Source organism: Stenella coeruleoalba, assembly GCF_951394435.1.
Source record: "Stenella coeruleoalba genome assembly, chromosome: 6".
Lineage (NCBI taxonomy): Eukaryota > Metazoa > Chordata > Mammalia > Artiodactyla > Delphinidae > Stenella > Stenella coeruleoalba.
The window spans coordinates 93212946-93239057 of NC_137151.1; the positions used below are offsets into that span (position 1 = coordinate 93212946).

At 42.4% G+C, this 26112-nt stretch overlaps 1 protein-coding gene across 4 annotated transcripts in view; it reads left to right on the forward strand.

The window, feature by feature from the left end:
* SPATS2L (spermatogenesis associated serine rich 2 like) overlaps positions 1–26112 on the forward strand; it is a 169436-nt gene that overhangs the window by 135495 nt on the left and 7829 nt on the right. For all 4 annotated transcript variants that reach the window (XM_079925204.1, XM_079925203.1, XM_079925205.1 and 1 more), the window contains 2 exons: positions 17774–17832; positions 24100–24209. In XM_079925204.1, coding sequence (XP_079781330.1) covers positions 17774–17832; positions 24100–24209 — 169 coding nt within the window. The remainder of the gene's footprint in view (positions 1–17773; positions 17833–24099; positions 24210–26112) is intronic.

Below are 26112 nucleotides of genomic sequence, written 5' to 3' on the forward strand. Positions count from 1 at the left end.
ATTCTTCCCATTCTAAGTCCTTTCCTTGACACTGATGTGCTTTTTTGCTAATTGTAGAGTTGCATAAAACTAAGGATTACGCTGAGCGCTAACCTAATCTAAAATTCTTGAACTTTAAACCATCTGCTACATATAATGTGAGATTCCAAGAGTGCATAGACACCAGGGACTTGAAAGAAAGCCTGTCCTTCAGTTATTCAGTGAGGAATCATTTACCCTCCACCCCATCACACCATCTCAACCTTCGTGGAACACTTCTCTGTTTGATCAGATTATAACCTCACTAATTGTTCAAAGCAAACTCCGAGAATACGTTTGAAAGTACTCGGAGAAGGTAAAGATGCTATACAGATAAAAGGTGTTATTATCATCATCATCATCATTGGTTTTCAAATTTTACAGTTATATGACTTTTACAATTTATCCTTATGCTACCCTAATCTATAAAAGCACACTCGACATCCAGGCCTGTTCTCGAGAGCCAGAGTCAGCCCACTTCACCTGGAAAGGGCCAGCTAGTGAAAATCTTGAGCTTTACGGGTGGTGAGGGCTGAGTGCACCTACTCAGGCCTGCTGTGGTGGCGTGGAAGCAGCCAGAGGCCACGCGGAGAGGCCGTGGGCCGTCTCTGGCTCGTGGGGGTCGTAGTTTGCCAGCCTCTGTCTGGAGGCATTAGTGAGCTGCTCGCAGAAGACCACTCTGTCTTGTCCTTTTGTGTGGCGTTTTAGAATAAACTCTTCCTCTGAGGCCTCTGTATGATACCTTCCAACTGAGTGACTCACGCACTAATTGACAAAGTGTAGCAATGACCTCAAATTACCTCTCTCCTCCAGCTGCTCTGAAGACTTTTATTTTTTATTGTATTTTATTTCCTTAGTAAAATGAACATCACATGGCTCACGAGACATCTTGACATTTAGAACAGATTCTTTGAGTGCTTTACTCCTCAAGAGCTGGAAGTGTGAGGCCAGGAAGGTCAGCACCCGGGGAAGTTGTGTATCTTGTCTCTGCTTGTAATTCGTTTTGTGTTTTAAACTGATGGGAAGGATCACTTCTGACTGAGCCCTGCCAAGCAATACGGCTGTTTAAAAGTCACCTACCTGACAGAATGGAACTTTTCCTCCAAACTGAAGAAGAAAAAATTTAGATCAACTATTTTCTATTGCTGCAAAATGAGAAAACACCACCACTTGTTTTCTGACCTAACCCTTCATTAAAATGATCCCAAAATAATTACATAAATGCTAACTTAAAAATAAAACTATTTTTTATCAACCATTTACATGCATTTATGCCAGAGGGAAAAACTTTGCCTCTGTTCCAATTAAGCCTGCAGTCCAGGCAACAGCGTGATGTGCTTGAATGAAGCCTCTCTCTGATTTTCTGAGGAGCAAAGGATGGATTTTAGGGATTGTGCTGCTCTTGAGAAATAGGGGTCACGGAATCGAAGGAGGCAGCTTAAATGCTTAAAAAATGAAGCTTTCCTAGTGGTGGTGAAATCACAAACTCTAGGCACTAGAGAGAATTTTGAATACAGCCCTATTCATTTAATAGAATGGAAACCTCGGGGTAACATCGTAAAGTATATCCAGATTTGGAGGATGTGGAGTCCTCTGGAGATTTCCAGAAAGAGTGCTGTTCTGAGGCAGATGTTGACTCATCTGGTGCACAGGCGACAGGGAGGTGGCATACATCCCCCTGCAGGTTCTGCCCCCTTTCCTCGGGGCCACCCCATTCTCTCACCTAAGCACTCAATAGGCAGTGCGTGTAGTTTAGAAATATAGACACCCTTGGTAAAAAAATTCTCCACATTCACTTTGCTACCAAAGCACCAACTTCAGGAGGTGAATCCTGCGTGACTAAATTCCCCCCAGATCCCACTGGAATTCACGGGAATGATGATTGTGTGAGGTTGGGAGAAAGCCCTTGTTTGCATATGCTCAGTACTGAGTGAGCGGATATCTGAGTGAAATGAAGGAAATTCTTGTCCTTCCCAATCTGGCTGTGAAGAATATTTTGCTCAATATGTTACTGAAGAAAACCATTAAGTAGCTAAATTATAATATCAGAGTTGGCACTTAACCAAGACACAGTTACACAGGGCCAAATGACCATTACATGACTCCTTCTCATTTTTCCAGAAAGAACTGGGGATTTAAGAGGGGAACAAAGATGACACAATGCCCTCACAGTATGTCTTCACAGAAAATAAATTTTGCAACATGAGCGTCTATGTGAAAAGTCAACATCAGGAACTAACATGAAACAGCTGGTTTCTTTCCTATATGATTGGCCCCTACCACAACTGGAAAATATTCATCCTTTCGAATCATAGCTGCCAGGTTTAATTGCTTTGTGTGCAAACTAGTCTAGCTTCTCACCACAAATCTGTGTGTGTGCATGGCCAAGTTGATGTTGACGGCTTTAAATGAGCAATAAAACATTAAATTCAAAAAACATTGAGGAAGGAGAGTAATACTTGATAGTTTTTCCATATGCTGGCGGAGAAAGGATTCCAGAATAGAGCTGTAAAAATTGTTAGGTGCTATTGTCAATTTAACATCTAATTAAAAGCACTCCTAAAGAAAACAGAAGATGGTAACAAGCCAGAGGGTTACGGTGTGTGCTGGGGTAATGGGGGCTGGAGGGGATAATATTTTTAGGCTGCTTTGCTTTCAAAAAGGAAAGGGACATCGGTCAAAGCATGCCTTCTGTAAAAAAGGGGCCAGAAGTCTTCCCGGACCCGGTCGGTGTTTATTTTCTCTTGAAGCAGTGCCAGGAAATTGGAAGTGGGTCAGGAGTCTCCCAGCTCCCCGACCCGAAGCCCTCCCCCACCTCCCCTTTCTCTGCCGACTCACCCTCCATCTTGGAGTTTCCTCCCTTCCAGCAAAGGCAGGTGAGCCTCCTACTGCCCCCTACAGGCTAGGGGCTCCTCACCATGACCCCACTCACTACTCCATAGGACCTTGTAGCGGACTCCCTGTATCCTTTTCCTTTCCTTCCTTTTAACGACTGAAACTCATTTTCGTGTAACTGGTAACCTCATCCTTTTGATGACCATGTGTCAGCCGTCCCAAAGTGACAGATTTGCATGTTAACCAAAGTTGACAGTCTGTTGAGACTCTCCACCAGCCAAAAGAATTACTCTAAAAGTGAGAAATGCAGGCTGAAGAAATAGCAATTTTGAGATAAGTATATCTTCTTCTGCATCCCTCAAATCCCACTCCAGAGGAGGGCTCTTTATCTGCTACTAAAGCCCTGTTGGTATCCAAGCAGAATCACACACAGACCACCAGATATCATTGCTGTGACATTTTAAATATTGTGTCTTTTTCTGGAATATCAACTCGAGAAGGCCTCCCAGAGAAGAAATTGCCAGTGGGGTTCTTGCATTTCAGAGCAAGGCAAGCAGCAGTCTGTCCCATATTCCCACTTTACTGCTCCTCGGGTACCCAAATAATATCAAATTCTAGGAGCATGCAGCCTTCGAACTACTTCAGTTTGAGTCCAAATAAGAGCATTTTTCTTCACTTTTGCAGATTTATCACATAGCAGGATTCTTTCTTTGTTGGTTGTTTCCTCCCTCCCCCCAAAATGCCCTAAACTTTTAGCTGCTTTTTTTTTTAATACCTGGCTTTCCATACAATGCTAAAAGCCTGGTTTTTCTGTGCTCTTTGGGTTTTTTGTTTGTTCTCTTTATGAGTAACTGAACATTGACTGAAAGATGATGTCTGTAAATTAATATGTACTTCTCTCCATACCAAAGTGTATGTGTCTGCACTGTAATTACACACTCTCAGAGCTCTGTGGTCATCCTTTGCCTCGGTACCACCCAGACAGATGCTGATTTCACTGAGCATAAGTGAACCCAGAAAGAGGGGGTTCTTTTGTTTTTAAAGAACCCCAGGCGATTCTCTTGTGCATCTGCGGTTGAAAACCATGGACTGAGAATCCTGCAGAGGAGGTGATATGTCTGGGGCTAGAGCAGTGTTTGCAACCAGATGAATTTGCCCCCCGGGAGACAGTTGGCACGTCTGGACATATTTTGGGCTATCACAGCTGTGGAGAGGTAGTACTACTGGCATATAGTAGGCAGAGGCCAGGATGGCGCTCCTTATCCTTGTATGCACGGGACAGCATCCCCCGCTCCACCACCCACCCCAACAAAGAACGATCTGGTCCAAGGTATCGGTAAGGCTGAGAAAGCCTGGATGAGAGGAAAGGGAGAGGAAGACTGCACAGCCCTTCTGCGTGGTCTGCTGTAGCTCGTGAGCGAAGGATGGAGAGTCCTCCCTTTGCAACACACCTGAGTGCCTCTCTGCCCCTCCCCCAGCCGCCCTCCTACCCACCACTGCAGACCCGAGGGGGGAGATTTCCTTTACCTGCCCAGATCAGGTGCATACCCCAGAACACAGCCATAGTGTCTTCCCTTTTCACAGTGCAGTCGCGAGATATTTTTCCCATACTTCCTGAAACATAAACCTTCTAGCTACACATTTTAAAGGTCAAATTACATTTTTGTTTCCTTAAGACAAGCAAAAACAATTACACTGGAGTGTAGAAAATTGAGGTCTTTGCTGCTTTGTCTATTTTTCATTATGGAATTCAAGTCAGTCCTTAGGAGAAGATGGAAAAATTAAGAACTGAAGGCTGTGGCTAGTGATAGGCCATCACTTCTATTCATCATTCTGTCTCTGCCTGAGTCTTTTTTTCTCGCTTTGCAATAAAACCAAATATCACAGTGGAGACTGGGATTAGGATGAAGATCCGAGGCATGTGAAGATAAATACAGTAGGGAATTGTTCCATTAAGTGTCTCTTTGGGGGGTTATTATTTTCCTCGGGCTTTAGTCAAGCAGCAATATTACTTGGTGTTCCTGGCTACACATGGTATATATCCACCTACTCTGATACCAGTGACATCTTCAGGTGCACCTGCCCTTGTGCTATTTAAATTGAATGACAACAGAAGGTTTTTGTTTGTTTTTGTTTCGGCTGTACTGTGCCACTTGCAGGATCTTAGTTCCCCGACCAGAGATAGAACCCGGGCCCCCTGCAGTGGAAGTGTGGAGTCCTAACCATTGGACCGCCAGGGAATTCCCAACAGAAGGTCTTTTTGCAATCTTATGGTGCAGTAGTGGTTGGGCAAATGCTTGTTGACCATTGAATTACCCTCTCATAATTAGGAGAATATTGAAATTATGACAGTCTGTCTACTCTGATAGGTAAGTACCGGGAAAATATGCATTAGGTGAAACAGGTCCTAGAATCAGATCTGTGTCACAGAATAGGTGCTGTGAAAACAAGCAAACGGGGTTTTTGAGCTCAGTCACGTGTAGGGTGTGGGTGTAAGCATGAGTGATGAGTTGAGCCTCCTTTGTAAAACAGCATGGCTGAAACAGTAAGCATTCTGAGCATGCCCACGAGCATCGAGTGTCTGGAGCAGTGTGTTGGCCAGTAATAAAGCGATGCTCTTCTCTGTGCCATTCAGCAAGGGATGTTACCACCAGTAGGAGAGCTGACGTTAGGAACCTTTGCAGCCACTTAGTATTGTCATGTGATAACTTCACCAGAACTTCGGTTCCCTATTACAGTAACAACAACGTGTTAAATGATTGCTAGATTCTGCCAGCACCTTAGCCTATACACGAGACGCAAGCAGAATCAAGAGTTTAACATTACACTTTTTTATGGTTTTTAAAAGAAATTTAATACAAGGTCTCTACGTCCTTCTGCTCTGGAAAGGAATACATACTTCCCATTGATCAAAACCTATTGCAGACAAAACTTTCTGACTAATCTCTTTTCTTCTCAACAGATGGTTTTTCTAAGTGCCCACCTGCTAGTGACTTGTACTGTATAGTAGAAATTAAACAAACCCATTCCTTCTCCCAACACCCAATGTTGGAGATTATGCCAGCATATTAAAAAACACACATTACTGAGCTGAACATACACCTGCAAAGGATATCAAGAGACAATAATAGAAGAGGCCAGTAAATATATTTATGCCTCAGGAGAGCCATATGTATGGATTTTTGTCCCTGTCCTAGCCGACAAACTGCCCCAAATGGCTCTTTTTCCTTACTCTGTACCAGTCCAATAAACAGAAATCAGCTCCAGGAGCCATTCTGAAATCATGAAAAGGGTAAATACCGTATGCCAGGGAGGAACTCAAGGTCCCTGTGACTTTGGGTCTATGGCAAGTCCCCATGGTACAGGGCCTTTCAAATCTTGCCTTGTTTGTGACTGTGTGTCATTCTAAATAGGGGTAGCTCGCTCTTTGGAGGTGAAAGCTTCTCTTTTCCTATTCTCTTTCCTCCCCGAAGTTTTTCTCTGTATTAGATGTTTCCCCAGGGCCACTGCAAGGACCTAGTGAATCAGTCAACATGAAGGAAGAGCAGGCTGATAAATACAGAAAGTACAGAACTGGCCTTTTCAGTTTGGTGTAGTCCCCAGGAAACTAGCATAAATTGTGCCTTGTATTAATAGCTTTTCTGAGCTCCATGTGTGATTACCTCTATACGTCATGCCAGTGGTACACTTAGCGTTGGGAGACAGCTTTCCTTCACTGTAGCCTTCTTGCAGAGTAATAAACCCACAAGAAGAGCTGGAGGATAAGAAGCTGATTCTGATTTCAGCTTGAAATCGGAAAAGATTTCTGAATCTTTTCAGCAAATGAAGGCGACCCGTCAAACCAGCTTTGTGACATGCTCCTGAATAGGAATTGTTAGTTTTCATCATAGAACAGAAATATAAAAAGAATTAACCAAATTGTTCTAGCTACACAATCCCAGAAGGAAAGTATGTATCATTTGTGTGTGTGTTTTGAATTTACAGTATAATCCATTTTCACTGAGAAAATAAGACAAATTTGTTCCTATGTATTAGTAGAAATATAAACACATTATAATTTGAAAAGTGGAATATCCTAGATCACAGTTTCAGAATGGATCTTGGAGCTTATCTCTATCTATTAGACTAGGACAGAGTGAGATTCTGTAGTCTCTTAGAGTGAGACCAAGAAGAAATTTTGGACCATTTGTCGGCTAGGACAGCAACAAATCATACAAAAAACTGCACCCGAAGCCAATAGAATAGAATAGCCAATTCCATATATGTATGTTACATAATCCTTCCAGTGACCATGACCGTTGATTCTTAGTAGGCCATATTCGAACAAAAGTGACATTTTCCAAGGTTTATTGACAACATAATTAGGAGGCGTGGGGTGTGGATTTAGACAGAATAGGGTTTAAATCTCATCTCCACGTGTTCCAGCTCTGAATATGGTTGAGCTTCTTAACTTCTACTCAGCTACAAAACAGGTGTACTGCTGTCACTTTCTAGGGCTTTTGTGAAGATTCATGGACAAGATATGCACGTCTCAGATTATTCTAGAAAATCTCTTGCCTGGCCCATGATAGAAGTTCAATCTAGGCTGGTTCTCTTCTCTTCCAGATAAGCATTTAGTAAATGTCTTTCCCTCTCTACCAAGACACTGGGAGGAAGTTAATCTGTTCCACCTTTCTGTTTAGTTATGCAGTAGATGCCAGCTGTAAGATATGGGTATTTCTTCACAGCTTTTTACTGTTTACTGCCTGGTGAAGAGAGAAGTAAGGCAAAGGGACCCCTGATTCTGAATGGCCACAGTTGTCACCACATCAGCCCTCTTTCCCGTTTCCCGTCTTGCCACGCCTTCTCTCTACCTTCCTTTCCCCTCTCTCCATTCATCCACCCAATAGAGCCCAGGGGCTAGTGGGTGAAGACAGAAACAAGTGTGTAATGCACGATAGGAAATACTGCAATGGAGCTGGGAGTGGAGGAGGGGAAATCAACACTGGCTGGCTGGTTAGGGAAGGGTCCACCGCAGAGGTGACATTTGAGCTGGTCTTTGAAGGGAGACTAGGAATTTGTCAGCCTGAGACAGGAGAAAGGATTCCATGCAGAAGAAACAACACAAGGAACCAGAATTAAGAGAGACCTCAGCGTGCTCTAGGAGGAGTGCGTTCCCTGGGTCTCACTCCATCAATCAATAAATTTTGAGCACATCCCTCTCAAACCAGAATATTTATTTATAAATCATATATGTGTGCTGTGGTTAATCTGTATATGAAAGATTAGGAAAGTCTACTTTTTAGAATAAAAAGTAAGTACATGGGACTTCCCTGGTGGTCCAGTGATTAAGACTCCGCACTCCCAATGCAGGGGGCACAGGTTCGATCCCTGGTCAGGGAACTAAGATCCCCCATGCCGCGTGGCGCAGCCAAAAGAAAAACAAAGTAAGTACATACAGTTTACTGTTTTCTTTGTTGCCTCCATTTGGGAAGCCACTGGCTAGGTCAGGTCCTAAAGAGGAGGGGTAGCAAGTGAGCCTGGAGATGCTGGCTGACGAGAGCCTTTCGGCCCAAACCAGGAAGTCCGCATTCTCTCCCCTCCCCTCTTCACGGGAGAGCTAAGGAATTCAGGAGACCCCAGGAGGCCAGAGCAGTGGAGGCTGAGCCTGGCTGCCTTGGGTTGGAAGCGGGCCGGCATTTCTATGACTTTCTGTGCCACATCAGTCTCCTCTAGTTTCTGTTCCTGAGTTCTTCAGGTTCAGTCACCATGTTGGCTTCTGCATAGATCCCCACGTCACCCAGAATTGGAGGGAAAGGCGACAGTGTTCAGAGTGGTTGGCTCTATGTTGGGTATGAAGCAAAGAGAGATTTTGCCTTGTTTTATTTTCAAATTTGTTTTATTTTATCCTGCTTTCTACGTTTCTCAGTTTTTTTTTAATGAGCATGTAAAATGAAGTAAATGGAGAAGAATGTTACTTCCTTCATTGGGACCCTTGTGCTATAGGACAGTCAACACCCACAGATGGAAGTTTGCTTTCTTTTCCGCATATGTAGTTTGGTTGTTTTTTATTTTTTTAAAAAGGAGATGGTGGTAAGTCATATCACTTTTATAGCTATAGAAACTGAAATACAGGTAAGTTACTTTCCCTGAAGAGTGATCTCCATGGAGAGAAACAAAACTAAAAAGTAATCAGCAAAGATAAGAAATTAGAGGTATACAAGGAATACAGATTTTTCAGGTGAACATGTGATGTTGTGGGATTTGTAGAATTTGCAGGATTTTGTAACTCTGATGTCATTTTTTAAATTCCAAGAAGAAAAAGGAATCCCTGTCTGTGTTTGTTTGTTTTTTCAATTAACTGTGTCATCTGTGAGGAACTCCAGGATTTTACAAGTGTTGGGAGTTAGTCCTTATGCTACATTTGTTCGTGTCTCATTCCAGAAACACACCTCAGACAGTGTGATGACATATTCATTAACTGTAATTTAAATCATTGTTGAATTCCAATATAAAATATGCAGACTAAGAGATATTAACATTAACAAGTTATATTACCTCTGATTAAAGACATAGAAAGAAAATGGGCTCAACCTGATTGGCCAATTGAGTGCACTTGCCACATTCACTGGCAGAGGGGTGTAACTCTGCTGTATATGTTAACAGTGATTCATGCTTAGAGACACTCTTTGACCCTGAGAGTCATGATTACTAGGCAGCTTCAAAGAGTTGTGTCCCAACCCCAGCTGACAGGCTGTAGTAGACATGTATATTGGGTTTTATATGTTTATCACATAATGCTATGGAATTCAAGAAATCTTTAGATCAATTTGTCAATCACTGCTGCATTCAGAAAAAGAATTCCAATTATAAGAAGAATGCAGGTTGTTGTGAAACCGAAATGCAAAAGTGTACAGAGTAGAAGGTAACGGACCCAGGAATCCCAATAAAAAACATAAATAAATGAGCATAGCCAGCTACTTGATAATGAGCCTGAGGTAAATTGGCAAGTGGAGTTGGGTAGGAGAGATATTTCTGGGGTAGACTTGGGAGGACTTGATCACGTGGGAAGTGAAGGAAGGGGAGTCGTGAAAACTGGTGAGTGGTAAGAGCAGCAACCAGCAGACAGGTGTAGGAGTGGGGACAGGATGGACGTGCAGGGGAGGAAGAATATTTTCCCTCTGCCCTTCCGGGTTCTTGGCTGAGACCCTGTAATAAAAGACAGGTTAACCAGAGAGAAGCAAACAGAAGTTTATTAACATGTACGCCTCATGTACACATGGGAGAGACCCAGGGAAATATGAAGAACTCCCCAAGGTGGCCTGGAATTCAGCATTAAATACCATCTTCATAGGGAAAAGGGGAGAGGGGTGTAGGCCTCAGAGGGGAGAGTGAATGACTTTTAGGAAAGATGAATGGGTCCTTAGAAGAACAGGTGGAGGTATGGTAGCTTGTGACAAAGTCTGCTGAGTGTGGTGTCCATTCTCTAGTCTCCCCTCCTGTGATGAAAGTCAACATCCTCCCTGGCTGGTGAAACTCCCGGGGAGGGAATTTATGACAACTGAGTTCCTTTTGGACGATCTGTCTTTAAGCAGAAAAGGGGAGTTTGGAGAAAGCCTGTCCCTGCAGTTGCTGTTTTTCACATGCCCACAGCTCACAATGAGCCATATTTGGGGTGGCATATTCTGCTAGTCCTCAGGGAGCAGAACAGAGAAAGGAGGAACGGGGAATTGACAGCCATGCAAGAGCAGGGGCACCATTTGTAGGCACCTGTCGTGTTAGGGCTGCCTGTCCTTCTGACCCTAAGAATAGAGAACCATACACAGTCTTGATGTCTTTGTGCCTGTCATGCCAGGGACACCTTTGTTGACAGCAACAATAGTTGAGAAATGGGTGGGCCGAAACCCCATTGGACTAGAAATGGTACCCATGGTAACAGCAGAGTACACCCCAAGTATATAAAGGGAGTTTTTCTGCCCTCCGCCTGGTGGGCACAGTCCTCTCAGCCAGGGCAAGGGACGTAGAGGCCTAAACTCCTGGGCAGTATGGGTGGCCTCTTCCATCAGTGCCAGCTCCCAGCTCAGGATCCACAGAGCGGCCCCTGGGTGCTACTAGGCTGCCAGGCGCTCAGTTGGCATTCCTCCCATGGGCACAGTTCTTACTCCTGGTGCAGCAGGTAAGGAGCAGAGCCCGCAGTGGGGGGAAATGTTTGTACATTACCCTCTCTCTTTAGTGAAAGAAACAGAAATTCTTGAAACAGGAAGTCTGGCTTTACGGCTTATCACTCAGTCGCATGCTTTATAAACTGTTTGTTACGGGCCAGGAGGGCTGAAACATCCCCTTAGCGTTCGGTAGGATCCTTCCTCCCCGGCAACCTCCACATTGTGTTCCTCTCTAACGGGCCGGCGGTCTGGAGGCTCTGCGCCACGATCACCCTGCCGGCCAGCGCGGGGCTCTGTCTGCTTCCTGAGGCTCTCCATCTGCTTTGTTCTGCTTGTCAAGCGAGGAGTTAAGGGAGCTCCGCACCGAAGCCCTTCGTCCACCAGAAGGTCCTGAAGCAAAATTGTCTGGGATCAGATAGTCGCAGGCCGTTTCTCTCACGATGGCCTCCCTGAGGCCAGCCCAGGAAGATGAAATGCAGCCCAGTTTTAACTCTCTAACGTCTGACTCTGGCTGCTGTGGCAGGTTGATCTCGTTCAACTGCTACTGAAATCCTACTTTCATTCCTCAGTATCCGCCAGAAGCGTCAGCTCTCCAGCTTCTCACCCACTGACAGTCCTGTGGCCGCTGCCCATCACGGCGTCTTTATTTATGAAGCGCACCAGACTTGACGTGGCTCCTTCGAGCTGCCAGATGAAGCCGTTTTGTCTCTCAGTGTCTCGTCTCCACATTTAAAGGAGAGTCTTTCACAGAGCAGAAAATGATCAATCTATTCCTGCTCAAGTGCCTTTCTGGTTCTTTTTACTATTGTTATGATTAGGCCTCTATAGAAAGGAATCAAGACAGTGGAAACATTTTTATAAAATGACACTTTATCTCTGTGATTAACAATATAATAAACCATAAAGGCTCTGCCATGGTCATCTGCCTCTCCTGACACCTTATTGCTTTAATAATAAAAGCTTTTTTATGGCAAGAGGATAAAATTTTACTATGCAGGCAGTTTAGATAAAATGAGAAGATGTGTTTTTGGAAGGATAAAGGGCACATCTGAAACATGTGAGGTCAGCCTGGGTTTTATGTGAGCTCAGTTTATGTAGAACACGTTTGATGTGTCTTCAGTCTGGTGCCCTCCTGAGGACTTTATCCAGCCATTTAGAGAACTTTCAGTGGTCAGCAAAAAGCCGATTAAAGAGTTCTGTGTTTCTATCAAGTACGGAGGATCACCGCTGAAAAGCAAAAATGCCCCAAACCTGAATTGCAGATGATTCGTGGGGGAAAGTACAAACTTCAGTAATTTATTACCATCCCAATTTACAAACAGAATCATTAACTATGTGTCTTGATTCTGAGCCAGACCCTGTGTGGTTTAGCGAATATCGTTGTACTTTTATTCATAAGCTTATGTCTCAAATGATTAGATTCTGTCAGTGACAAAAGTTATATAAATTTTTGCATAAAGATGATTTATATGCAAGCACTACAGTTTACCAATTAAGGGGTTTCATTATTGTTATGCCACAGAAAAACAAATATGCTATCTTCCCTTCCGTTCATCACTGTCAAGCAGTTTTTGCCGAGCAGCCCACCGTAGTCGAAGAGCATAACGTTGAACAGAAGTTTTCTAAAACTCCGTCAGAGCTTCTCTGAAGAAGGGATGATGAAGCAGAGACCTGAAGGAAGCCTCAAAGTGAAGGAGATGAAGAAAGGCAGGGCTGGGGAGGAGAGCTGTCCTCTAGCAGTGGGAAGGGCACGTGCCAAGGCCCTGTGGTGAGGGAGAATTAGAGCTCATACCTCCTGGGGTGTTGGGAAACTTCGGTGAGATCATTCCAGTGGGGCACCGGTGCTCTCGCTGATGGCCTCGCGCAGTAAGCACTCAGGTGTTCGTCACGAGCAGCTCTCATTTTGAGGCTGTCTACACAGTGGTATCTCGAAAGCCTGCATGTGACCTTTCTGCTTCTCCAGTAGGAACGGGGACAGTGGCACTGCCTGTGATTTTTCTGTGAGTCGTCTCCTCCCTCTGTGCCACTCCTCCCTCCTGCCCTCCGTATCTGCTAACTCCCTGCTGGGTTTTGCCCAGCACCCTCCTCTTTTATCCAGCCTGCAGAGTTGTTCTGTGTCAGGCAGCCCTTCAGTGCGTATCTCTGTCCTGGGGTCTCTAAGAAGATTCAGTGGGACTTGTAAATGGCACTGATGAAGTTACTCAGGAAGCTGGGTGTGGCCCCCAGCACTGCGGGCATTTAGAAGGTGTGAGACACAGGGAATTCCCTGGCGGTCCAGTGGTTAGGACTCTGCGCTCTCGCTGCTGAGGACACAGGTTCGATCCTTGGTCAGGGAACTAAGATCTCACAAGCCCCGTGGTGCGGCCCAAAAAGGTGTTAGGCGCGGCCTTCCCTCTTGGACCTTCCTTTGATCTGGCTCTCAGCTTGCTGTGATGCTGGGTCCTCACTGTCTGACAGCCTGCCAGAGGACCGGCTGGCCTCCGCTACTTCATCCTCTTCATCTTCCACATCCTCTTCTCTTAGTATTCCCTCCCACAAGCCTGCTGCCTTGAAAGGAAAAAAAAAAATCCAGTGAAACTCTGAGGTGCACCTTATTGAGACTCTCATGGGAGGTCCTGGGGCACTGCCTCGAGCTAGCACCTTGATGCTGGTTTGCATCCAGTTCGTGGGTCCTGAGCAGGGTCCTGACTCAGCAGAGATCCCTTGGATTGCTTTTATGCATGAGTTTTGAAAGCAATCATACATAGCAGTGCTTGAAATACTAAGATGCTTGAGGACAGTCTTTTGCCGAAATACCCAGAGGAATGGAAGCATGGTTTGATGCCAACTTCAGAGGCTTTTCACATCCTCCAGTGGGCATTAAGCAGATTAACAATTGATTGTGTAGAGCCTTCATCCCTCCTGTTGCTAGCCCAGGAGGCCTAAACTAACCATTGTGTGCATATCCACAACGTTTAATGTGTTAGACCTGGGGATACGGTTGCACCCCAAATGTCCATCTTGTAAACTCTCTGGGCACATAATTATATCAACAAGTTTAATCAACAAAAATGCACTATAATCTTATAGCTGGTAAAGAAATGAGCAAAGGCCACTTCCTATACCATCCTTCTCATCCAACACACACAGAGGCTGCAGGGTCCGTGGCCCTGTTTGGGGACTGAGGGCGTGAGGACTACATGAGGCTGTCTTGGCACTCTCACTGTGGTCTACCCCCTCCTGCCCCCTGAAGTCTAAAGTACCCCATCTTGTATCACGTGCATGTATTTGCTTTGGTTGTGCACCTTGCATGCTCTCAAATCCTGGAGACTAATTACAGCCTTCTGGTTGATGGAGGGTGGGGAAATCCTAACTTCTTCCTCCTGCCATCATCGTTTTCTTCCCTCTCCACCTGTTTTGCGCCATTTCCCCAGCAAGTTCGGCAGGTCCTTTCATCCTCTTCCTCTCAGCTCACCCCAAAGAATGGAGGCTCCACAAGGATGGCAGGAATCTTTTTTTTTTAATCCACAGCTGTATTCCCAGCTCCACCCTCGCCTGGCACGTGGCAGGCACTCAACCAATATTTGTCCAGTGGATGAACGTTTTGTCAGTCTCTCCAGAGACTGGAGTCTTCTAGTGCTCTTTGTGACATATTCTGTACCGTCACCCCACACGTGTGCAAGCCGGCTTCACTCCATTGATTAAGAGAATGGAGCAAGTCTCACCTTACCTGTAGCCCATAAGTCAGTGGAGTCCCAGCCCCTTGGACTCCCGTTTCATGTCCGCCAGAAGTCAAAAGACCTCTCTAAGATTTGTGCCGGTTCAGGGATGCGGGTGAGGCCCAACATTCTTAATGCTCACTCTACCTTCAGGCTGTTGCTCTTCCCATTTCTCAGCCCTGCACTGACCCAGACGTGAAACCCAGCCACTTCCTGTGTGTGTGTGTGTGTGTGTGTGTGTGTGTGTGCGTGTGTGTGTGTGCGCGCGCGCGCGCACCCACACACATTCAGACCATTCACACCAAGCGTGGTGAAGGTCTGGACATCCCAAGCAAGGCTCACATCCCACGCCTTACAGTGGATATCGCACAGTAGCGTATGTGGTCCTCCCGCTTCTGCAAGCTCCTTTGCTTACCCCACTACTGGTGATTTCTCCCAGCCTCTTCACCCTACACAGCTCCCAGCGTTCTCGCTGACTCTCTCTCTTTTCACCTCCTTTTCTATAGGGAATAAACATTCAAAACATTTTCTCAGGTAGAATAGCTTAGCCGTGTTGTTATAATTTGGGCTCCTGACTCCAAATCTCTAGGTTCTCACCTTATCTCCCTACCAGCTTATCCATTAGCCTTGTTTTTCTAAACTAACATAGAACTGCCCTCTCCAATCGCTTGTGGCTACATTTGTGAACTTGACAGGAAAGCTAAGTATACCTCATGATCACAGGAGCACAAGCCTATTGACTTAACTCAGCATTTCGTACAATTAACGAATATATGCTGGTTTATGACTAGATGATCTCTGGAAAGAAACACAAGAAGCTGGTGACAGTGGAGACCTCCAGGGAGGGGGACTGAGTAAACTGGGACAGAGTTTGGATAAAGACTTCCTTCTCGCCGTACACCTTTCTGTATCGTGTATTTCCTGTGTTTAAAACACACTGACATTGTATGTGTTTAATGTCAATAAATAAGGTACAATTCTTTTGATACGCTAGTTACACCAAAGTGGTTATAGCCAGTGACCTAAAACCACATGCGTCATGGGGAGAGCTGATGTCTATGCCTGATGGATTAGGCTTCGAGCCCAGTTCTGGAGAGTTTGCCGTTCCTTGTTCACGTCAGCTCTTTCCATTAGGATTTCCTGGTTGGAAAGAGCCAAGCTCTTCAACACACAGTCCTTACTGTCCACGTGTTTAGGTTACATCATTTGGATGAGGAGACCCAAACTCCTAGAGATACATCCCAGGAGCCGCTTCGTACCTTGACAAATACTACAAAATATTTCCTCTTAAGGGGAAATAGATTTTCAACACACTTTAAATTTTAAGAATACATCTGATGGAGAAAAAAATGTACATCTGTTGGAACAATCTGAGTAGTAATAAATAAGGATGTTTTAAGGATAATAATTGCAGTGTATTGAAGCACATTAAATATGAGTTCACAATTAAACTATACAAACAAGCAAAAAAAAATCTCATTGGTTACTTTTGGAGGAAACCAACTACCGTTTTGAAAACTGATAAATAAAAAGAGAGAACCAAGCATTTACCCTGCCTATGCAAACTGTACTTCATGATAACCAAATAGTTGATCAAGGAAAATTTCTCTTTATGGAAGTTTTCAGTAAATAAACCAAGGAGTGAGAGAATTTGAATATCCTCATTTCTCAAATCCTCTTGATCTAGGCAGTGAACACCAATAGCTGCTAATATCATAAAAAATAGAGATGTTCTTTGTATTTCCTGTACATTTATTTTGAGATGTATAAAGTTGAGTACCTTCAGGTTTAATTTTTTTTCAGGAGCAGTATTTATAAGTGTGTCCTGTCATGTGTCTGCTGATGGAAGTACATAACATAATTTCTCCTGAAATAAAAAACAAATCTGAATTTAATCAAATTTCTGTATCTCATAACGAATTTATAGAAAATATAAAGGAATGGGTTACATAATACCATGGCCGTGGAGTCAGCAAAATTCAGACCTTGGACAACTCTACAGGACCTGGTTTCTTTAACAAAGGGAGGAAAAAGAAGAAAGAGAGATGGGAGGGAATGTATAGATTAAAACAGATTTAAGAGACAGTCAACAAATTGTCACGAACAGACCTTATTTAGATCCGGGTTCAAACAAACTGTTTAAAAAAATTGTATGGGGCAATTAGGAAATTTTGAATATTGAGTAGATATCTGATAACATTAAATTATTGTTCATGTTTTTAGGTATTATAGTAATACTATGGTTATATTCCCCAAAAGTCCTTATCTTTGAGATACCTATATTGAAATATTATGGTTGAAGTGAAAATTTTTAAAATCTGGCATCTGTGCTTATTTACACATAAAAATCTATGAAAGGATACATAAGGGATTTGTGATGATGTGTTGATACTGCAAGGGGAGCGAAGAGTCAGGATGGGAGAGAAATGAACTTTTGGACAGAAAATTATTACTTTTGCAGGTAATACCTTTTCAAAGGACTAACCAAAAATATATTAAATATAATGGAAAAAAGTTAATTTAACCTTGAAAGGCTTATCTGGGGGAATGAGAAGGCATAGACTCATTATAGAGCCTGTGGATGGATTGACCCAGAACCATATTTCTCAAAGTGGGTCCTAGGACCCTCTGCATCAGCATTGGGCCCACCTCTCTCCCTCCCAGCCCAAATCTGGGAGAGTGAAGCAGAGACATTTGAGAATTATAGGCCTTGATAACCTGAGTGCCACCTTTTAAATACTTATTATATTGTTCTGGAACTTCAAAAATTCATAGGGCAAAAATACTCCCAAATTGAAATTCAAAGCAGTGCAATTCTGAAAGTCTGAAAAGGCTTTTTTTTTTAGATTTGCTGACAATGATTTAATCAGCAGATGTCACTATGTAACACTGGGAGCATCCCTTCCATGTTGCCTCATTTTTGGAAAGGCAGAGTCTGCTGCTGGCAATGTAACATAGAAATATTTATGGTAATCTTGTATTTTGTTTAATGAAAATAATTTTCCTTTTACTTCCAGTGCTTATTAAAAGTTTATCTTTGATTAAGCATTCTTTGCTTTTGTTTTTGTTTTTTTCCCCCAGCATCATTGACAAAGAAGTTTCATTAATGGCAGAAATGGATAAAGTTAAAGAAGAAGCCAGTAAGTAGACACATGGTTGTTTGATTAGGAGCCTCCCAATCAGAAGTAGTCCATAGGTCCGATTGCCAATGATACAGATTCTGAGTGGGGTCCAAAAGGATGGTGTAGTAGCACGCACTGAGCGGAGGACAGAATAGGCATGCAGCAAAGAATAGGTGCCAGTTGAGTTTATTTAAAGTCCAGGGAGACTTTTGTGCCTACAGAGGACTACTTATAGTTAATTGGGTTTAAAATGACATTGAATGTAGTATTAAATCTTAAAACATAATTTTTTATGCCTTCGCACCCTACAAATCTTGCTATACTACTTATGCAATCCTTTTCACTTGTTCTTTCAACTAACTCAAGTTTACCAAGTTAAGTTCCCCTAAAAATTGTGTTCTATTTGAAAGTTACTTCAATTCCCCTTAACATTTTGAATTACATTTGTAAATTTAATATATCTTATTTTTTTCAAACACTTCGGATACCTGACAAGGCGAACTCACAAACCTAACCAGCAAAGTATTCCAAGCTCTTAAGCAACTCTTATAAGATTAATAATTCAAACTTAGAGATGTACTAAATGAAGTTCTCTTAAAACGCTCCAATTCTGTTTACAAACTCAGCCAAATTCGCTAACACCTGCCAACTTAACACCTCAGAAGAAAATCAGTTACGTGTTTGAAATCACAAGCGAGATTGCGTAATATACAGAATACTCTATATTTAAATAATGAACACACGCAGACAATCTTGATCATTGCAAAACTTTTTCTGAATTTAACACAATATATTAGTACTCTGGGTTTGATTTATCTTACTATTTTTATACCTATTTCTAAACCTTTCCACTGCTGTAAAGTTAACCCAACAGCCATTAGGGTGGATTTGCCATCTCAAATAGGCTGAGGTTCATGGGTTGGAAATTTCAACTGAGACAAGATTGCTCAGTCAGATTCAACACAAGTGTACATGCTGACCCCTCTTTTATTTTTAAATTCATTTGCTATGTTAATGGGAGCCCTAAGACCATTTTTTTTTCTTTTTTTTCCCCTAAGACCATATTTTTCGGCTGGGATTTAGTTTTACAATCCGTATCTCCTAGGCATTTTAAATTCTTCATCCTTACCCAAATATTATCTCATAAATTGGATAAATGGCAGTCTGCACCCCCAGCCAGGTTTCAGCTAAATTCCTTTACTTTTGACTTCAGTGCTTTCCTTTTAACAGTGAAGGATCAGACCAGATCCTTCATTCTTTTAATATTTTTCTTGCCTGGCCCTTGGCCATAAATTCAGTAGTTATTTTATGGAAAATAGCTATCATTATTTTTGTTAGACAATTTTTCCAGAAAATTTTAAACAACATTTTAGAATCTAAAATACAGCAGGTTTTATTAAATAAAACTAAATGTGATCCAGGGTTAAGCTGTGGAATATATAGATAGTTACACAATTCCTTTGACTGTGAAATTATTTTATTTTATTGACATTTGTTGATTTCTTCAGTAGCAGTAGATTACCCCATGACTTGGGATCTTCCCTGTTTCTCAGGTACAGCTTATTTTCCCTTTTCAGTTTCATATCCTAATGATAAAAATGTAACAGCCAACACAAACACAAATGTTTCTCTAGCACCAAATAGAAAGTTACCAGCACATCACTTTCTCAGAGTTTAACAGAGGGCCTCAGATTTCAAGCGCTCATTCTTCCTTCTTGGGACAGTAGTATTCAGTCCCAAGACCTGTGGAATTTGGGCATCTCTGGAGAGCATCCCCATTTTAAAACTCATTCAATCAGTAAACATTGACTGTGTGCTTCCTTGTGTGCTAAGCACTGGCAGAGAGAGGGACAAACGAGCAAACAGATGAATCTGGGACCTGCACTCATGGAGCTTTCAGGCTAGCTGAAACAGCTCGCTTGATTGACAGGGTTCCCCTAACTTCAGGAATCGGTCCTGGTTTAGAACTGCCCAGCGCCCTGGGGAAACCAATTTGCTTACCTTGGAGGTGAACAGAAATGAAATCAAATCCAGGTTCCATCTAGTTACTGGCTGTGTGACATTGAACTATTTTGTGAATTTCTAAAGTCAGGCTCCTAATCAGAAAATAGGGCATAAGAAGAGTGTCTATATCAAATAGTTATTAGCACAGTGCCTGACACGGTGTGTATAAAAAGAGAAAAGCTCATCTTAGTAGAGAGGTTAGTCCAACCCCTCAGAAAACAGAGGTCAGGGGGGTTATGCAGCCTCTCTCAGGTGACACACCTATGTCAACCATAAGTCTTCTCCATCGATAGAAAGAACCATTGAATTTCTCCCCACAAAGTGCTGAACTGTCTTTGCAACCACCATTTGGAGCTTCCTTATCTATGGTCTCAAGAGTATTTTCCACGTTTTCCATTTCCTGCACATGATATAAACCATATTTCCCCAATTATAACATAAGCTCCTATATCCCTCATGGCACCTAACACAAAGCTGAGAAGACTGTGGGTACTTCATTGTATTTCTTAAAAGAATTATTGTAATTAATTCAGTATCTACAGGCTGTGGGATCCAATATTAGTGAACGTGAACGTAATTGCAACAAGAGGGAGGTATATTCTAGATAAATATATCTCACTTTAATAATAGTATTTGTGGGCTTCCCTGGTGGTGCAGTGGTTAAGAATCCGCCTGCCAATGCAGGGGGACATGGGTTTGAGCCCTGGTCTGGGAAGATCCCACATGCCACGGAGCAACTAAGTCTGTGTGCCATAACTACTGAGCCTGCGCTCTAGAGCCTGGGAGCCACAACTACTGAGCCTGTGTGCCACAACTACTGAGCCGGTGCTCTAGAGCGCATGCACCACAACTACTGAGCCCACGTGCCACAACTACTGAAACCCACGCACCTAGAGCCCGTGCTCCTCAACGAGAGAAGCCACCACAATGAGAAGCCTGCGCACTGCAAGGAAGAGTAGCCCCCGCTCGTCGCAATTAGAGAAGGCCCGCGTGCAGCAACGAAGACCCAGTGCAGCCAAAAATAAAATAAATAAAATATATAAATTTATTTTTTTAAATTAAAAAGAATAATAGTATTTGTAGTTAGGGTTTTTTAGGGTACTATTCTAAACAATTCACATAGGTTATTTCATTCAGTTCCACAATAACCCTGTGAGGGGTATATGATTATTACATTTTACAGATGAAGAAAGTAAGGATGCTGTCATGCTATGATCTCAAACTTTGCCTGCCCAGGGAATTGGAGGCCTAGACAGGTGTGTTCTCAGAGTGTCAAATTTACTAGAGATGGGAAGAAAACATTACTTTATATTAACAGGAACATAGATCTATTATGAAGTAAAATGCAAAATTCACAAGAATTTTTAAGGAATTAAAAGGATTTCAAAGAACCTTTGTGCTTGAAGAGCTACTTGGGCCCCAGATTCTGGCCCCCCATCCCCCAGGATTTCAAGTATACCCTCTGCTAAGACATATTATTCAAGAAGCCCTAAAATTTTCCATGGTTCAAGTAATAAGAGCAAGCTTCTAATGTGTTCCAGAAACTTGAAGGAAATTATAAATCCTACAGAGCGAATGGATTTCAGCATACCAGATACTACATAAATAATACTAATCGAGTGTTGAATGCAGTGAAAATCTAAAGCCATATGGGACTGTCTCCCTCTACAAATTTCCAAAAGGATGGTGCTTTCAAAACATACTTACTATTCTATTTGAAATTATAGGATCAATGAATTTTAGGAACTGATCTGTTTCGGTTTTGCTTTCTGTTTCTGTGATTGATGTTTTTGAGGTGAAAATGTTGGCTTCCCCCCAGAGAATATTGGCTTTTGATCTCAAGTTTTAGGACTTTTTCATAATGAAAGTCTTTGAAATGTTAATGAGACTATATGTAAAACTCATCCCAACACTTGCTGATGCAAAGTGTTCATTCCCATGCACATTTGCATGAGTGTAAACTCAGAATTTATTGGTGATCTTGCACCTGCATTTCTATTTTAGGGCCCATTTATATCTATTTCTACAAAATCTTTTGTTTGGTATGAATGCTCAAATTCTACTTAATCAAAAAGAACAATTACCCCTAATTGTCACCAGTCCCACAGATGATCTGTTAAGAAAAGTCAGATCTGTTTATCCATGTAGTCACTCAGGGTCTGTTGACCCCTTTACTAGCTGCTCATCAAAGCTGAGCCCTCAGCATTCTTATTTATCTTACTTTGCAAGAGGAAAGTACCTCATTTCATCTTCCTACTCAAGAATCATTTTCTCATTCTCCAGGCTTTAGTCCCATCCATATGTTGAATTATATTGGGAAATAAATAATCAGTCAAAGGTATGAGTCCTAGATATTCTCAAGTGGTCCCTGTAGAAAAGGAACTTCTGCCTTTCTTTGCATATTCCTTTTAAGTAATGCATTGATTCATTCTTTGAATATTCCTTTTAAGTAATGCATTTATCCATTTGTTGGAATCGTTCATTCAGCAAACATATTGGGCACTCACTGTGTACCAGGCCCTAGGTATCCCAGACACAAAGAACTAAATGTGCAGTTTTTGCCAGGACTAGAGATGCCTGCTGTAGCCAGAAGTAACAATATTTTAAGAGCAACCAGAAATCCAGCTTTTGAATGGAATCACTTAACTTTCAAGTGTGGGTGATTTATTTGTAAAAGTAATGTGTGGACCAAACAAAATATATGTACCCTGTCACTGAAAGTGATAGCTGGCTACCTTTTTGTGACCTCTGGTCTGACTGGGTGACCTGGGACATCACTCAGTAATACATTTTCTACGTTCAGATGAAAATTCCTTTCGCTCCCATCATCAGGACAAGTTTTTCACTAGCTTCTCTGTACTCTGAAATCCTACCAGACACAATTCAGTCTGCCTAGCTACCTGGAATTGTACGTGGGAGGCAGGGGGCGTCCCGGTAAATAATTAAAGCGTGATTAGAGTAGGTTGGCAGATGGTTAGGCTTTATGAGTTATAGATTAGTTATTTTCTTGACATCTCAACATTGGTATCAGCATAAAAAGATATTTCTCATCCTGTCTGAGGAATGGCTTATGGTTTGCAGGAAATCTTAACTCTTGATTGACTCTGAACTTCTTTTGGGGCTTCTGAAGCAACTGTTTTTGACATTTATAAATTAAGAACTCTTAAAGTCAGAAAGCACCTTGTTTGGGCATTGGGCTGTGAATCTGGTCTAATAAAGCAGTTGACCCTTGTCCAGCCAAGAATGGAATGTGAATTCCATGTGCACATCGTATTAGTTAGGTGGACTTTTCTTTTGTTATAACTCAAAATCTTTGTCCAAAAGAAATGAAGGCAATTCATATGTGACTGGAATGAGAGAACTACAAATCTTATCTATTATAAAACCAAACTTCTTGTTTAAATCTCACCCAATGTATTTGTATTCATTGCCTTTGAGCTCCATGGTCTTTTGGGAAACACACACACACAGACAATTAACCTGTGGGCTCCTACATCTACTTGAACCTTGAGTAGTTCATCTTGACAGGTGTGGGAAATGTGATGCCGAGAATTCCCTTGTGACTTCGCTGCATGTGCAGATGCTAGAGTGCACACGAATTCAGCTTAAGCAAGCTTTGACTCACCCTTGAAATTTTTCCATTGTGGACACTTATAACAAAAACTCTGGTCTGCAACTTCTCTCTGGTTGCAAAATGGAAACATATCTGCAGAGTAGCAAAAGCAGAGGCATTTTTTAGCTCACAAAAAGCTAATAAAGGAAAACTTCTATGTCATCTTCCAATAACACAGCTAGTTGCCCTAAATGAATATGTGTTAAAGTTCAGAGGGTCTGATGTTGTTAGAATTTGATAGTACAGCACATACAGAATAATGGTTTTTGCTGAGTGGACTCACTGTCTTTGCATTAGCATTCAGATAGGATTTTAATGGTTTTTTTTTTTTCTTCTTCTTGGAGATAGTTGTTCTGAGTAATGCACAAATCTAAAAGTCCAAACTAAGTAAGTGAGATCAGATGCCAGTGGGGAAAATGAAGACGATTGTGGGTGTACAGTGAATCCAAAAGGACCGTGTTTGGTTTGGGGCTTGGTGGATAAAGACATAAGGAAATGAGTGGTTGGTGATGAGCATCAAGGGCCAGCCCAGCTTAGTGACCAACTCAGAAAACAGCCATGGCCCAACAAAGCGATCAGTCTGTGGAGAGAGAACTGATCCAAGAAATTAGGTCGTTTAATATGTTTACATCTTTGGCCTTAATGTATTATTCTTTCTTATCTGGCAGTGGAAATCCTGACTGCTCGTCAAAAGAAAGCAGAAGAACTAAAGAGACTTACTGATCTAGCCAGTCAGATGGCAGAGATGCAGCTGGCCGAACTCAGGGCAGAAATTAAGGTCAGTTCTAAAATATCACAGCCTGAACCCTGAGCCAGAGTTCTGATCCCCATTATGTCTGTTCTGCATCCATAGAGTGCTGTTCTCTGAGGATCTAACATCAGACACCCAGCTGTCTTTCACAGGGTTGAAATCGAGAATGCAGAAGGGTTAAAGAAACACCTAGTCACTATATTTAAGTAGACTATGTGTTGAAGGGCTATATCATTACAGAGGAGAGGTACAAGCTATTCTTTTAGCCAGTGGAACTGACCCAAATAAAATGTATTGAACCATAAATTATAGCTGGGAAGGGGAACATTATTTTCACCATATGTAATTTATGCATATGTATATAAACACACACACATGTGAACACACACTAAGTATGAACTTAGTATAACAGTAAGGATTCTAAAGAATGAACAATATGTGGAGACTTCTTTCCTATATCCTTTTCTAGCTTACTTGCCCTTTTATTGAGAATACCACCCGCAAATATGTATTTAGTGGATTTCTTTAGTTGCACGCAACAGAAGCTGACCCTGGCTAACCTCAAGAACAAGTAGAATTGGAAAGGACATGAGGGTAGCTCACCAAAGCAGAGTGTGCTCTGAAGACTCCAGGTTATAACTGGGCAGAAATGTTGGCAGCAGTAATTACCAGACACTCTTCAGGGCACCATCAGAGTGAGTGGCCTCCAGATGTCATCACCCCTTGGGCCACCCCACTGGATTCAAATCCCAAACAGAGAGATTCTGATTGGCCTCCACTTGGGTCACATCCACCATTTGACCAAGAGAGGTCTTGATTGAAAGACCCACCAACGCTGTGAATCTTGGAAACCGCATTGGGGTACAGTTACCAGAAGGAGAAATTGTTAGCAGAAAGGCAAAAACAAGTATCTACAACAAAATAGGAAGTTACAGTTTATACATTTTCCCTTATCCTCATTTTCCCCAATACAGTAAACATACACACATGCACACGCACTCCAGCTTCTGACCGACTTCTAGGGAACTAGCATACTTTGAAGTCATATTTGTTGCTAGCTTTATAAGTAGGATTGTCTGCTCATCCCAGCATAACCACTGGTTGGGTATGGTAGAAAGTGGCAAGTGAGTTTGGTCCCCTCCATCCTGGTTAGGCATAAAAGAGAGCCCCATGGGGATGAGGATTTCCCCTGAAGGTTCTGAGAAGTTCTGTAGGTCTTTCCCTTCTCACCTGCTCTCCTGGTCTTTGTTTCCTCCAACCCAGTCAATTGCAGTGGCCTCCTGACTAGTCTTTCTGCATCCACTGTCTCCCTCCAGCCTGGTCATTCACCCTGAGACCAGAGTTATTAGAGCAGGTCTGGTCTCCCCCACTATCGTCTCCTCTTCCCTTCAAAATAAAATCCACCACTGGACTCCAGTATATATTTATTATGGCCACTGCTAATTAGTTTCAGTAGAACAAAACCCTTCATCTTGTGGACACAGATGCACTTCTAATGTCACAGATGTTCCCTGGTCCCAAAGGAGATTAGAATGGGGAATGGGGCTGGTTGGCAGAACCCATCTTGATACCCAGAAAAACATCCTGGAAAGCCAAACAAACAAACACACACTTGTTTTGATAAATATGAAGTTGCCAGCTTCCTGGTCAACTGAAATCCACTCATCTTCCAAGTTTCACTTCTACCCATCAAAATCCCACTCATCGTAAAATGGTCGATAGCACAGGCTTTGGAGTGCAACAGTCCTGCTCTTGCAACCTTGGATAAATTACATATTCTCTTAGATTCTTAGAACCTCGATTCCCCCTTTGTAAATTACAGTTAATGTTAGTACTGACTTCATAATAATGTGATCAGCTGAAAATGAGATTATCTGTTAAGAATTTGGCCCATGTCTGGTAAGTGTTCAATATTTTTTTTAATGTTCCA